At 44.0% G+C, this 14986-nt stretch overlaps 1 protein-coding gene across 1 annotated transcript in view; it reads left to right on the top strand.

The window, feature by feature from the left end:
• The first annotated feature begins 7688 nt into the window (after positions 1 to 7688).
• Usp22 (ubiquitin specific peptidase 22) overlaps positions 7689 to 14986 on the top strand; it is a 38726-nt gene continuing 31428 nt past the window's right edge. Inside the window, exon 1 of the mRNA XM_076869934.1 lies at positions 7689 to 8098. Coding sequence (XP_076726049.1) covers positions 7928 to 8098 — 171 coding nt within the window. The 5' untranslated portion in view covers positions 7689 to 7927. The remainder of the gene's footprint in view (positions 8099 to 14986) is intronic.

Genomic DNA, 14986 nt, shown 5'->3' with positions numbered 1-14986 from the left:
AGAAATCTTTTTTCTTGTTCTGCACACACCCCTTCCTTTTCACGCCTCTAACAAATTTCTGTAACAAAGTTGATCTTTACTGTTCTTTAAGATTGCAGACAATTCACGATGCTCTAGACAATTCCAGGCTCCCAGCAACCTGGGACAGGGCTCCCTGTTACCCAGGCTGGACTGGAACTTAAAATCATCCTGCCCCAGGTTCCCCGAGTCACTGGAGTCACAGGCACACACCACCTCACCCAATTCTTCAGTGGTCCACTTTAGGTTTGAATATAGTCCTTGTAGCTCTGCTACTGGGATTTTTTTTTTTTTTTTTTTTTTTGCACCAGGGGTTGAACCCAGGGTGATTAACCACTGAGCCACATATGAAGACTCTTTATTTTAAGGCGGCCCTCAATTTCCGAGAATGGCTTTGAATTTGCAATTCTCCTGCCTCAGTCTCTTCAACTACAGAAATCACAGGCTGTGACTCCGGGCCGGGCCACTGAGTCTTTTTTCACTGTAACTTTTTCCTTTGATACCAAGGATTGAACCCAAGGGCACTTACTAACTAAGCCACATCCCTAGCCCTTTTATTTTTTGGGGGAGGGGAGGGTACCAGGGATTGAACTCAGGGGCACTCAACCACTGAGCCACATCCCCAGCCCTGTTTTGTATTTTATTTAGAGACAGGGTCTCACTGAGTTGCTTAGTGACTCACACTTTTGCTGAGGTTGGCTTTGAACTCACGATCCTCCTCCTGTTGAGCCACTAGGATTACAGACATGTGCCACCGCACCTGGCCCCCCAGCCCTTTTTATATTTTATTTAGAGACAGGGTCTCACTGAGTGTCTTAGGTCCTTGTTAAGGTGCTGAGGCTGGCTTTGAATTTGTGATCCTTTCAAGGTTTCCGTATTACAGGCGTGTTCCACTGCGCCCAACTGCGACTTACTGTTAAAAGGATCTGTTTCTCTTCCTTTCTTCCTCTTCCTCCTCCTAATCTCTCTTCCTCTCTAATCTCAGAGGAAACGGGATTGCTCTTCTTCCCTATCCTAGGCAGAAGTAACTGTCCTTGGACATACATCCATCACCAGAACAAAGTAATTCAGACTTTGGGGGTGGCACCAGAAGATCTCAGAAATGACTGTCTCCCAAATTAACAAGTGAATTACAACTCCAAAAGAGAACACTTGGAACGTGGCCTTTGAATCACCTCTTTAAAAACCCATGAATCCCCCAAATGGGTAGAATCACAGCCTCTAGGACAGGAGTCCCTTGTGTTTTCCTTTGCTAGCAAAGCAATAAAACTTCTTTTTCCTTTTTCTCCAAACTCTGTCCTCATTATTGGACTAGCACTGGGGACAAGGACCAAGCCTTTGGTAACACTGGGGATTGAACTCAAGGCCTTGTGTAGCTAGGCAAGCACTCTACCACTGGGACACATCCCCAGCCCAGCCCTTTACATTTTTATTTTATTTATTTATTTATTTTAATTTTTGAGATGGGGGGTCTCACTATGTTGCCCAAGATGGCTTCAGATACACACAATTCTCTTGCTTCAGTCTCCCAAGTACCTGAGATTACCGCCAGGCACCACCGTACCTGGCTAAATTTCTGTTATTTATAAATTACCCGGTCTCAGGTATTCTGTTATAGCTGCACAAAATGTACTAAGACACTTGTTAACGTTGGTTACATTGCTTCTAATTCCGCTAGATTGTGGAATTCTTTTTGGGGAGGGTACAGAGGATTGAACTCAGGGGCACTCCACCACTGAGCCACATTCCCAGCCCTTTTTTGTATTTTATTTAGAGACAAGGTACACTGAGCTGCTTAGTACCTTGCCATTGATGAGGCTGGCTTTGAACTCGAGATCCTCCTGCCTCAGCCTCCCGAGTCACTGGGGTTACAGGTGTGTGCCATTGCACCTGGCTCATTGTGGGATTTTTAAAGTAGGAAACTGTCCTAATCATCTCAATTTCCAGAAACTACCAGATCAATAATTACTAATGTTTCTTGAATCCTTAATAAACAATAGGCATACATTAGGAGTTTAGTACGGATTATCTCATTTATTCCTTGCCAAACCCCTTTAATTATAAATCTCAAGTTGATATCACTCAGTATCAATAGATAAATAAATGGGCTGAGAAATGGGACAATCTGCCCAAGGCTACACAGATTGCACATGGTAGGGCAAGGGCTGGAATTTTGCATTCTGACTTGTTTTTTGGGTAGACAAATAAATGCATAAGGGGAAATTTTGCACCATGACTGAAGAATCACGTGAATGTATGAATTTAAACATTGTTTTTTCTTCTGAGTCTTGATTTTTTTACACTGTCTTGTATCATCATATTTTGTCATTGTTTTAAAGTTTTGGTGATTTTTTTTTTAAGAGAGAGACAGAGAGAGAGAGAGAGAGAGAGAGAGAGACAAAGAATTTTAATATTTATTTTTTAGTTTTCGGCGGACACAACATCTTTGTTTGTATGTGGTGCTGAGGATCGAACCCGGGCCGCACGCATGCCAGGCGAGCGCGCTACCACTTGAGCCACATCCCCAGCCCAAGTTTTGGTGATTTTTAAGTACAAAATAATATATGATTAATTCTCATTGTAAAAAAAACCATCTGAGGTAGTGTATGCCTATAATCCCAGATACTCGTGGGCCCAGGCAAGAGAATTGCAAGTTTGAGATGCACCTGGCAATTTAGCAAGACCTTGTCTCAAAATGAAAAATGAAAAAGATATGGAGATGTAGCTCATTGGTAGAGTGCCCCTGGGTTCAATCCCCAGTATTATTGCAAAAAAAAAAAAAAGAAAGAAAGAAAAAAAGAAATCCAACATTTTATATATATAAATATTGATATATATAATATATAATATATGTATTAAAATATTTATAGATACATACATATATTCATTTGTACTGGGGAATTGAACTCAGAGGCGCTTAACCACTGAGCTATATATCCCCAGCTCTTTTTCATATTTTATTTAGAAACAGGGTCTCATTGAGTTGCTGAGGCTGGTTTTGAATTTGCAATCCTCCTGCCTCAGCCTCCTGAGCCACTGGGATAACAGGATAACTGTGCCTGGCTTCATCCAGCATTATGGATGAATCCAAGTTGACATCTCCCTCACCGTAAATTAACTGTTATTAATGGGTTGGTTTGTTTCTTCCAGACTTTTAATACACACTCACACGCGAGTATTGTTTTCTCATTAGTGTCAGGATATCATCTGTGATTTTCTATAATTTGTTTTATTTACTTATGATTTGCAGACTTCACATCAGTACTTGACTTATCTCACTTTCAGTTGGTAATAACACAATACCGGTGATTGGGTAAGTCATAAAGAAAAGAGATTCATTTTGATTCACAGTCCTGAACCAAGGGCAAGGAGCCTCATCTGGGGAAGGCCTTCTTGTTGGCAGAGTTCCCGGGGATGGCACAGAGAGATACAGGGAGAGCATGTGCCAATCTGTTCTCTCTCCCTCTTCTTAATAAGCCACTGTATTCAGCAATGAGGGTCCCATCCTGATGACTTCATCTAATACTAATTGTTTTTCAAAGGTCTCACTTCTGAACACCCTTGTAATATATTTTTTTTTCAATTTTATTTTTTTAGTTGTTGATGGACCTTTATTTTATTTATTAATTTTAATGAGGCACTGAGAATTGAACCCAGTGCCTCACCCATGGTAGGCAAGCGCTCCACCACTGAGCCACCACCCCAGCTCCAGCTCTGTCCTCATTATTGGACTAGCACTGGGGACAAGGACCAAGCTTTTGGTAACACTGGGGATGGAACTCAGGGCCTTGTTCAGCTAGGCAAGCACTCTACAACTAGGACACATCCCCAGCCCAGCCCTTTATATTTTTATTTTATTATTATTATTATTATTATTTTTTTTTTGCTTTTTTGAGACTGGGTCTCAAAAATATCTTACATGAGTTTTGGAGAGAGTTTTGGAGAGAACAAGCCATATTCAAACCATAGTGATATTTATAGAACTACTTCTTTTTAAAATTAATGTTATTAGTATCTTATTTTCTTTTTTTGTGCCACTGGGGATTGATCCCAGTGTTCTCTGCTAGGGTAATGCTCTACCACTGATCTCTACTGGAGCCACATCCCCAGCCCTATTTTGTACTTTATTTAGAGACAGGGTCTCACTGAGTTGCTTAGCGCCTCACCATTGCTGAGACTGGCTTTGAACTTGAGATCCTCTTGCCTCAGCCTCCCAAGCTGCTGGGATTACAGGTGTGTGCCGCCGACCTTTTCATTTTTGAAAATATTCACACCATAGTGATATTTATAGAACTACTCTGGTTTGAGTTTTGTTTATTTGCCCAGGCTGGCCCTGAATTTGGGATCCTCCTTCCTCAAGGTCTAGAGTTGCTGGGGTCACAGCCATGTGCCACCATACCCTGCTACCTATTCCATTTTATAAATGGCTCCAGAGTATTCCCTAGAACAGCCATTCCATAGTTTATTCAACAATTCTCTTATTAATGGTCATTTAGGTTGGTTCCACTTTTTCCCCCATTTAAAAAAAATGTACTAAAGAGCACTGTCCATGTTTCTGCTAGTTTGCTTCTCGAGTATATTCCAGATTGTGAGTAAGCCTGTTCTGATTATAGAGCATTTTAAATCCTTATGTATTAATTCAAGTAGAGAGCAAAGAAATTCTTCTGAAGTTGGTGACCATATTGATTAATATAATTAATATATATATATAGTTATATATTAATATATATATTTAATTAATATAACTAACATAGATTAATATAGACCAATATTAGGGTTTAAATGCTAAATACACATGCTTGAAACAAAAATCATTTATAAGTCCAATAACGTCAGAACACTCCTCACATACAGCATTTATGGAGAGAATAACATAGAATTTTAAAAAAATATTTATTGATTTGTTTTTAGTTATAGGTGGACACAATACCTTTATTTTATTTTTATGTGGTGCTGAGGCTCAAATCCGGTGTCTTATGTATGCTAGGCGAGCATTCTACCTCTGAGCCACAACCCCAGCCTGCAATCACATATACTTTCGTATTTCTTTATTCTTTTCAGTCTTGGGGATCAAACCCAGGGCCTCAAATATGCTAGGCATGTGCCCACCACTGAGCCACACCCCAGTCCCACATAATCTTTAATTCCAGACTTATTAACTATTTGCAATTTCCCTTTTTAGTCAGCCCATATTTCTTCCTCAAATATACCTTACCTTAACCAGTGTTTTATTCCAAGGATAGTCTTATTAGATTTTCCTATGTGTTTGTGGTTAATTAGGTAGCTAATTAATTCAGCAGGCAATTTGGGAACACCTGCAAGTAGGCATTCATGTTTTGGGGCACTGGGAGATGCTGTCATCATCCTCATGGATTTTTTCATGCTTTGGAGAGAATAGACCACCACCACCACAAACAAAGTAAATGAATGCTATGTCAGATGGTTAATAAGTTCTTTGGAGGAAAAAAAAAAAAGCAGGGTAAGAGCTGGGGTTGTAGCTCAGTGATAGAGCACTTGCCTAGCATATGTGAGGCACAGGGTTTGATTCTCAGCAACGCATACAAATACATAAATAAATATCCACGATAACTAAAAAAAAAAAAAAAATTAAAAAAAAAAAAAGGGTATGGGGTAGGGGTAGGGTAGGGCCTGGCATGTCGTGAGGCCCCTGGTTGGATCCTCAGCACTGCATATAAATAAATAAATAAATAAAATAAAGGTCCATTGACAACTAAAAAAAAAAAGTCTTTAAAAAAAAAAAGCAGGGTAAGGGAATAGAGAATTTTGAATAGAGGGTTTAATTTTCAATAGAGTGGCAGTGGAACGCCTCATGGAAAAGGTAGTTTCTGATAAAGCCTGGAAAGAGTTCAGGGAGCATAAATCGTGGAATACTGGGGGTGTGTTGGAAAGCATTTTAGGCATAAAGAGAGACTACAGACTCAAAGGCTCTGAGGCAAAACTGTGTTTGGCAATCTGCCCCCCCCCCCAACACAAATGCAGTAATCAACAAATTAAGCGCTGTAGCTTTAAGAACCATGATACCCCTCTCTTTTTTTTTTTTAACTGGTGACAGCTCTGGAGAGCAACTGGTTTTCTCCTATCTGTGGAAGAATGCTGCAAACCATCAAGCACTGGGATGAGTACTGGGGAGCAGCATCCCACCTCGTTCAAGAGGTTTCCCAAGATCTCCTCCCTCCCCTCTCAACCGCCACCCATCCCTACCCCCAACCTTTAAAAAAAAAAAAAAAAAATTGGAGACATCGCCTCCCCTGGTCTCGAAATTGACATTCTCATGCCTCAGAGTTACTGGCCTTACAGGTGTGTGCCACCGCCCCTGGCTCTCTTGCATACCTAAAACCACAGATCTTCTAATCGTTAACACAATGTAAAGGCTTATATGAATCGTTGTCACGCTGCATCGCTTAGGGAACAAGGACACTTGGGAAATCACGTCAAGAAAAATGTCTGTACGCGTTCAGTGCAGGACACCTCCCCTGTCCCCCAGGTATCTTCTATCCTGGGTGGGTTGAATCCTTCCTTAGACGGTGGAACCCACAGAGAAGAAGGCTGATGGCACTCATCATTGGACCTAGCAGCCAGGAGCACTTGAAATGTGGCCGGTACAAACTGGGTGTGCTTGAAACACACACTAGATTTCAAAGACTTCTTGCAAAATTGGAAAATATCTCACTAACAATTTTCTTGCTGACATGGCTAAATGATATTCAGGCTAGGTTGGGTTGTCGAAGCTGTCTCACTGAAATTAATTTCGCCTTTTTTTTTTTTTTTTTCTCTTTTCGGTTTTTAAAAAAATGCAGGTTTTATATGATAAATTATTGTGTGATGGTGTATTAAGAATTGTAATGCAAAATAAATAAATTAAAAAAAAATAAAATGCAACCTAAAAAAAAAAATTGCAGGTTTTATGAAATTTCTACTTCGGTACGTGACTGGCATCCTGTTTCAACTGGACAGCTCTGTGGTTAGTTCTTCCCCTGGACTGCGGGCTCCTGGTTGGGACGGACCCCAAAGTGCATCCTTGAAGGAGTGCCAAACAGGAGGCTCGCCGTTCAATCTAACGCCCCCGACACTGCAGCGGGAACACGGGCTACGAAGGCGGTAGGGTCCTGCGAGAAAGTCCCACAGGACCGGGTCCGGTTGCCAGGGTAGTGCACCGCACATCAGAGAAGCGCCCAGGGAGAGGGGAGCGCAGGCTCAGAGTCCACGCCGCCCCCTCCCACTCCCCCCCGCCCGTAGCCCCGCCTCTTTGCGGCAGAGCTCAGGCCGGTGCAAACCGGTTCCGCGCCCTGACGGACATCCAGCGCCACCCAATCCTCAGCACGCACCCCCCCCCCCCCCGCCTCCGCAGTTCCGAGTGGAAGGCCCGGCAAGTCCAGTCGCCGGCGTCCCGAGAGGCGGTCCGGAGCCAGACGGACGGTTTTGTCAGCCTATGACAATGGCCGGAGGTGCCGCGGTGGGAGTCGGCAGCCAATGGCGTAGACGTGAGGCCGGGCCTTTGTTTCCCCTCCACCGCCCCGTAGCTGCGGGCGTGGGAGGAGCCGGGACGGCGGGGGGGGGGGGGCGGGGCTGCTGCCGGCTGGAGTCTGCGCAGTAGGGCGGCGCCGGCCGGCTGGCTCGGGGTGACGTAATCTCCGCCCGCGAACCCGGAGAGCTCTGCGCTGAGGGGCCCGCGGCCGCCGCAGCTCGGGGGCGGCGCCTGCACCGCCGCCGCCTCCCCTCGGCGTTCGCGCAGCTCTGTCTTTGTCCGCCGGCGCCGCGGCCGCCCGCTTTGTTCCCCGGCGCCCGTGCCTCGGCCGACGGGGCGCGCAACCCAGCAGCTCCCGCCGCGCTGGCGTCGTCTTCGCCCCCCTCGCCGCCGGCCCCCGTGCGAGGCCGGGCCTTGCCCCCGATGGTCTCCCGGCCTGAGCCCGAGGGCGAGGCCATGGACGCCGAGCTCTCGGTGGCGCCGCCGGGCTGCTCGCACCTGGGCAGCTTCAAGGTGGACAACTGGAAACAGAACCTGCGGGCCATCTACCAGTGCTTCGTGTGGAGCGGCACCGCGGAGGCCCGCAAGCGCAAGGTGAGACCCCCGCCAGCTCCGCGGCCTGGGCTGGCCCCAGGACCCCCCCCCTTTCTGCAGCGCGGTGCGGCACGCGGGGATTAGGGGTCTTGGGGGCCCCTGATGGGGGTGGGGAGGGGAGGGCCTGCGACCTTCCCGCCGCCTCCCGGGGCTGCGTGCATTGGGGGGGGAGGGGCAGGGGCGTTCTCATTCCCCATCCCCCCCACCTCCCCCTGTGGGCTCGGAGGGTGGGGCGGGGGAGGGCGAATGCAAACTGGGAGGGGGGGGTTTCTGCCACCGGGTTGCAAGGGAAGCTTGGGGCTGCAGGAGAGGGTTTCCAGGAATCTTCCAGGACTGGGAGGGGATGGGGGCCCCCGGGGAAAGATAAAGAGAGGAAGACCCCCCGGGCCTTGGGTGATCTGCATCGGTCACCCTGGCCAACCGTCTTGAAGGCTCCGTGACATCTGAGAGTCTAGTCGTGCAGGTCCGGGCTCGGATCCCAGTACTGGGACCAGGAGCCTGTGCCCGGGACCTGGGTGGTTAGGGTGTTCCTAGGGTACTGGACAGGGTACCCCCAAGGGCCAGGGTCTACAGGGACAGACTGGGCGAGGGCGTCCCTTTTTTCCCCTGGTGCAGTTGTGGAATGGACGGGGTTGGGGCGGGGAGAGAAGGGCGGGCGGGGATGAGCCGAGCGAATCCTCTCGCTGTGGAGAGGCGCGTCGCCACGACCACTGAGGATTTGTGTTGTAGCTACGGAGAAGTGAATTAAAAAAAAAATTTTTTTTTGGCTGATGGTAAAGGTGGGGCTTGGAGCCTCTGCAGTGAGGAACCATTGAGGTAGTCACAGTGATACCATTGTTTTTTTTTTTTTTTCTTTCAATTGTGTACATCCAAGCAATTAAGCTTATTAATATTTGGAAATCAGAAAATAATATTCTTCAACTTTTTTTTTAAAATAATTCCACGCAGTTTTGCAAATGACGACCCTAACTTGGGAGTCGTTATCAATTTCCACCTTGAATAGCACTTTGTAATGGGAAAACCAATAGATCTGCTGGGTTTGTAGACCTTGTTAAGTGTTCTCTTTCTTTTTGTTTTTGATAGTAAGATAGTAAAGGTGCTGGGCATAGTTATCATTTAGAATGAACTAAGATTAGATGAAACAATTTTTTTTTTAACTCAGTGAGATTATTGCTACTTATGGAATTATGACTCTTAAAACTAGCTGATAATCTTGTTGCAACTGTTTTATTCGTTTTTGGATTAAGATTTGATGTAAAATGCATTTCTACAGGAATAAATAGAGAATCCCCTCATCCCTCATTTCCCTTTTTTTTTTTTTTTTTGATACCAGGGATTGAACCCAGGGATTCTTTACCACTGAGCCACAACAGCTACAACCCTAGCCCTTTTTTAAACGTTTTTGAGACAAGTTCTCCCTCAATTGGTTAGTGCCTCACTGAGTTGCTCAGGCTGGCTCTGAACTTGTGATCCTCCTGCCTCAGCTTCCTGAGCCTAATTTTCTTTCTTTCTTTTTTTTTTTTTTTAATATGTTTTAGTTTTCTGCAGACACAACATCTTTATTTTTATTTTATTTTTTATGTGGTGCTGAGGATCGAACCCAGCGCCCCGCGCATGCCAGGTGAGCACATTACCGCTTGAGCCACATCCCTAGCTCCGAGCCTAATTTCCTAAGATATGAAATTCTTATTTTTTGCAGTGAGGCTTAGATTAATATTTTTAATGTCTAATTTTAATTGCTTAGTTTGAAAGCTATTGAACCACATCTGTGTTCTCTAGTAAAAATTTAAGCTATAGGCAGGCGGTGATAAATATTTCTTTTGAAATTCAGTACTGTCAATTATTGCACTGCCATTTAGTAGTCTACCAACAATTAATCCTGAATCTGTTTTTCTTTGATTGTATTATTTCAAATCCCATGTGATTATTTGTAACACTGAGTGGCCCAGTTAAGGAAAATTTAGTTTAAGAAGCAATTTAACTATGGTGATTAACAATTGTATAGGATTAAAATGTATTTGGTTTTAAGATATGAACTTTGACAATACTTCAGTGTATGTATGTATGTATGTATTTTTCTTGGTGGTACCGAGAGTGGCTCCTAGGTCCACTCTACCACTGAGGTACGCCCTCAGCCTTCCCCCTGCCTCCCTCCTTCTCTCCTTCTTCTCTGTCTTAGACTAGCTCAGTTGTTGAGACTGGTCTTCAACTTGCAATCTTCCTGCCTTAGTCTCCCCAGTGTCTGGGATTATGGGTATGGGCCACTAGGGCAGGCCCTAAATTATAGTTTTTTTTGGGGGGTGGGGTGGGGTTGGGGGTGGAGTGCCAGGGATTGAAGTCCGGGGCACTCAACACTGAACCACATCCCCAGCCTTGATTTGTATTTTTTTAGAGACAGGGTCTCACTGAGTTGCTTAGTGCCTTTTGCTGAGACTGGCTTTGAACTCATGATCCTTGTACCTCAGCCTCCTGAGTAAATGAAGGTGTCCTTTTGAGTTGCCATTCTCAGCTACAATTTAACCATTGGAATGAATCCCTGGATGAATAGGAGTGACAGATTTTCTCATTTGAGGTGAGGCAGGTTATGATTTTTGTATCTAAATTTTGATCCTTCTTTAGATAAGGGAATGAGGGGAAACATGATCAAATTTATTAGATTTCTTCCCAATTAGGCTTGAATTGCAGTACAAATCTTGTACTGCTGAATGTAAAAATGTTCCCAGGGTTTAGAATTCACTATTACCTGTCTCCTCTTTGCATTTCTGGTATATGTTAAATGTAACAAATGTCTTACCACTTCAGGTAAGTGTAAACACAGCAACTGGCCATAAAAAGTCAGGAAGTGTTATTACTGGTTATTGTGACTTAACATACTCTGCATTATAATTTGAGTATGTAGATACTTGGAAAGCAGGGGTTTTTGTTTGTTTGTTTGTTTGTTTTTAAATAATCATTTCTCTTTTCTTTGCTCTTAAGTTTTATGGCAGCCCCTCCTCCAGAGGAAAGCTTCCAATGCTGGGTCGTAAATCAACTCTTCTGGTAAAAATGCTTAGGGGAAGTTTTTAGTTTGGGAAAGGGCTAGAGAGGAGGGAGAACTATCTGGGCAGGACCAGGTGAGGGCGAAGGGTGAATTCATGTGGTAAAGGAACACTTTTCCTGCTTCTGTGTTTGGAATCTTAATAGCACTGTTGGAGGAATAAGAAATGGACACCCTTTGGAAGAAAGGGGCTGAGTCTTTTTTGGACTACCCATTTTCTCTTTAATTCTGAGTCAGATGAAGTACTGAAGGAATTTGTGGACTCACCCCTGAGTTTGTGCCTTCAGGACTTGAAGTTGGAATTAGCCCCCAAAACAGTAGGTGTGAAATAGCATGCTAATTTTTGCCTTAAACTTGTTAATCAGTTTAAAGAAGGAATAATCTGCTGGGCTAGGCACACTGTAATCCTAGGGACTCAGCAGACTGAGGCAGGAGGATAACAAGTTTAAAGCCAGCCTCAGCAACTTAATGAGACCCTGTCTCAAAAAATAAGCAGATCTGGGGTTGTGGCTAAGTGGTTAAACACTGCTGGATTCAATCCCTAGTACAAAAAAAGGAATAATCTAGGGCAAAGCCTAGACTGCATCTGAAAGTTCACTTCCATGTGTTGAACATCAGGGCGGAGGCCGGGATGGTTAAAAGGAGAGATAGAGAAACGCAGTATAAAGCACTGATGTGTAAGATAGTGAACAGGCATGGTGTCCTGGCTTCCCTTTTGTATCTTTACAGGTGACCATAGGAGTTTTCAGTTGGTGTACAATAAGAAGAGGAGCAGCTTGTGCAGTCGGTATTTGGGGGGTGGTGTAGGCCTTTGTGATGGGGAAAAGGAGGTCATTTTAGATGAAAAGTAATCTTGGGTTATTTGTCTTGAATTAGTGGTACCGTGCCACATGTTTTAGAGAAAGATTTGTAGTCCACCCTCCTAATTTTCAAAGCCTACATTTAACCAGCCATAGATTGAAAATACTAGGGGAAAAAAGGTTGAGTCTGTACTGAACATGTACAGCCTCTTCCCATGTCATTATGCCTAACAGTAAAACAACTCCTTACATAGCATTTATATTCTGTTAGGTATTTTAAATAATCTAGAGGTGATGGGGGAAGATGTGTTTGGGTTCTGTGCAGAACCTATCCCACTTTATGTAAGGGACTTTGATGTCGTGGGAGTTTGGTATGGGGTGGTTGTAGAATAAGTTTCTGGAAGATAACTAGGGAAATACTTCAGGACGTGCGGTCTGGCACAGGGAAGGCTAAGGGCCAGCTCTACGTGTTGGTGCTCACCTGTAATCCTGGAGACGCAGGAGGACTGCAAGTTTGAGGCCAGCTGCTATAATGTAGTGAAATCCTGCCTCTAAATAAAATCTTCAAAAGGGCTGGGTCCGTAGCTCATGGCAGCGTGCTTGCTTGTCTAGCACATGCAAGGTGCTGGGTTCCATCCCTAGTACTGCACAAAACACAACCCAACACCAGGGACTGGGAAGTCTGCCTGTGTCACTAGCTCTGTTGATGACTAAATTAGTCTTCAGTGGTGGTAAGAACACTGTTGAGAGCTCTCCCCTCTTTCATTAATTATTTTTATTTTAGCTCACGTTTCCATGTTTTTTTTGTTGTTTTTTTTGGACTTTTTCCCTTTTCAAACTTTTTTTTCCCCCTCTCTTTGAGGAATCAGCAGTTTGCTTTATTTGGGGGAGCTGATTTCTCAGATCATCACACCGTCCCTGATAGGTCGTTCCATTCAGAGGAAAAGGTTGAATGGGAATACTTTATTTTAAAGGGGATGGTTTGTCCCTGTTTCCCAGGCTGGTCTTAAAGCCCTGGGCTCAGGCAGTCCTCCTTTCTCATCCCTCTTGAGAGCTGAGACTAAAGGTGCACTCTACTGTTTCTGATTGACCTTTAAAAACTGTTTTTACATATAATTATTCAGTCATAATAATTATACATATTAGTGGATTTCATGTTGACATTTTCACACATGCATACATTGTACTTTTTTAATCAAAGTTTTTATTTTGAGGTCAATGTAGATTGACAGGCTGGTATGAGAAGTAACAGTGGTCCTCTCTGCCTTCTTCACAGCTCCCCCAGGGGTGAAACTATCAACAAGATTTTGACACTGATGCACTTGCTCTTTGATACAGTTCACCCATGTTTCTCAGTTTGCCTCGGTTTTATTTCTGCTTGATTGTATGAATAGTTAGTTCTGTGCAAATTAGTCAGCTTGTAGGGCATTTTTAGATTTATTGAAGAGTTACAAAGTCCCACAACCCCTCTCCCAGTTTCTGATTGTTAACATCTCTCATTGCAGTGCTGATACCCATACTGACACATGGTTAACTGCACTCTGTACTTCATTCGGATCTCCTTAGTTTTTACCTAATGTCCTTATTCAGCCCCAGGGTCCCATGGTGACATTTAGTCATCATATCCTCTTAGACTCCCCTAAGTTTCTCAAGCTCTGTGTTGTTTTTATATATATAATTTTTTTTGTAGTTGTAGATGGATAAAATGCCTTTATTTTATTTATTTTTATGAGGTGCTGAGGATCACACATGCTAGGCAAGTGCTCTGCCACTGAGCCCCAGCGCCAGCCCTCAGGCTCTGTTTTTGATATCCTTGACATTTTTTTTTGGGGGGGGGGCAGGTACTGGGGACACTTGACCACTGAGCCACATCCCTAGCCCTATTTTGAATTTTATTTAGACATAGGGTCTCACTGAGTTGTTTAGCACCTCTTTTTTTTTTTTTCTGAGGCTGGCTTTGAACTCGTGATCCTCCTGCCTCAGCCTCCCTAGTCACTGGGATTGCATATATAAACACTGCACCCGGTTCCTTGTTAGTTTCGAAGAAGAGTAGAAAGGTGGTTTGTAGAATATCCCTTCCTTTGTGTGTATCTAGTTTTTCTTGTGATTATGGGGCTCGGGGAGGAAGACCACAGAAGTAAAGTACCCTTCTCATAATACTGTATGAAGGATAATACTATCGGGATGTTTTACCACTCCTTTTTTTTTTTGTTTTTTTGGTACCAGGGATTGAACCTAGGGACACCATACCACTGAGCCACACCTCTATCCTTTTCTATTTTTTATTTTGAGACAGGATCTTGCTAAGTTGCTGAGGTTGGCCTTGAACTTGTGATCCTCCTGCCTCAGCCTCATGAGCTGCTGGCATGCACTACTGTGCCCGATGTTTTACCACTCTTGATAGTGAACTTGACCATATGGCTGATATCTTACATGTTGGTTTGTCCACTGCAGAGTAACTTTTCCTCTACACACTGTCCTCATTGGAAGGAAGTCACTGCACAGGTCCTACTTTTGTGGGTAGTTTTGTTCCTCCTCAAGGGCAGAGAAGATGTGTGTGTGTGTGTAATTTATTTATTTATTTTCCCTTTTTGGTACCACTGCTGTACATCTGCAGCCCTTTTTATTTTATATGGAGACAGGGTTTTGCTAAGTTGCCCAGGCTGGCCTCAAGCTTGCAGTCCTCCTGCTTCAGCCTCCTGAGAAGCTGGAGGCGTTATAGGTGTGAGCTGTTGTGCCTGGTCAGAGTGGCTATACATTGGAGTTTTTCTATATGGAAGATTTGCTCATTCTCCCCCATTTATGTGTTTACTCAATCATTTACTTATAAGGGGGAACTTGTGGATGTTAAATAAATATAAACATAATACAATATTTATTCATTTTTTGATATACTGGCGATTGAACCCAGGGCCTTGCGCATACTAGGCAAGTGCTCTACCACTGAGCTACATTCCCAGCCTCATGTTATTTTGTTGCTCATATTCTAGCTTCAGTTACTAGGAACTCTTTCAGTTGGCTTCTGTGTCCTTTTGACATATCATTATTGGT

This window comes from Callospermophilus lateralis, chromosome 11 (genome assembly GCF_048772815.1).
Source record: "Callospermophilus lateralis isolate mCalLat2 chromosome 11, mCalLat2.hap1, whole genome shotgun sequence".
In the NCBI taxonomy this organism is placed as follows: domain Eukaryota; kingdom Metazoa; phylum Chordata; class Mammalia; order Rodentia; family Sciuridae; genus Callospermophilus; species Callospermophilus lateralis.
Note: the sequence above shows the minus strand (reverse complement) of the source record. Positions and strands in the feature narration are given on the sequence as shown.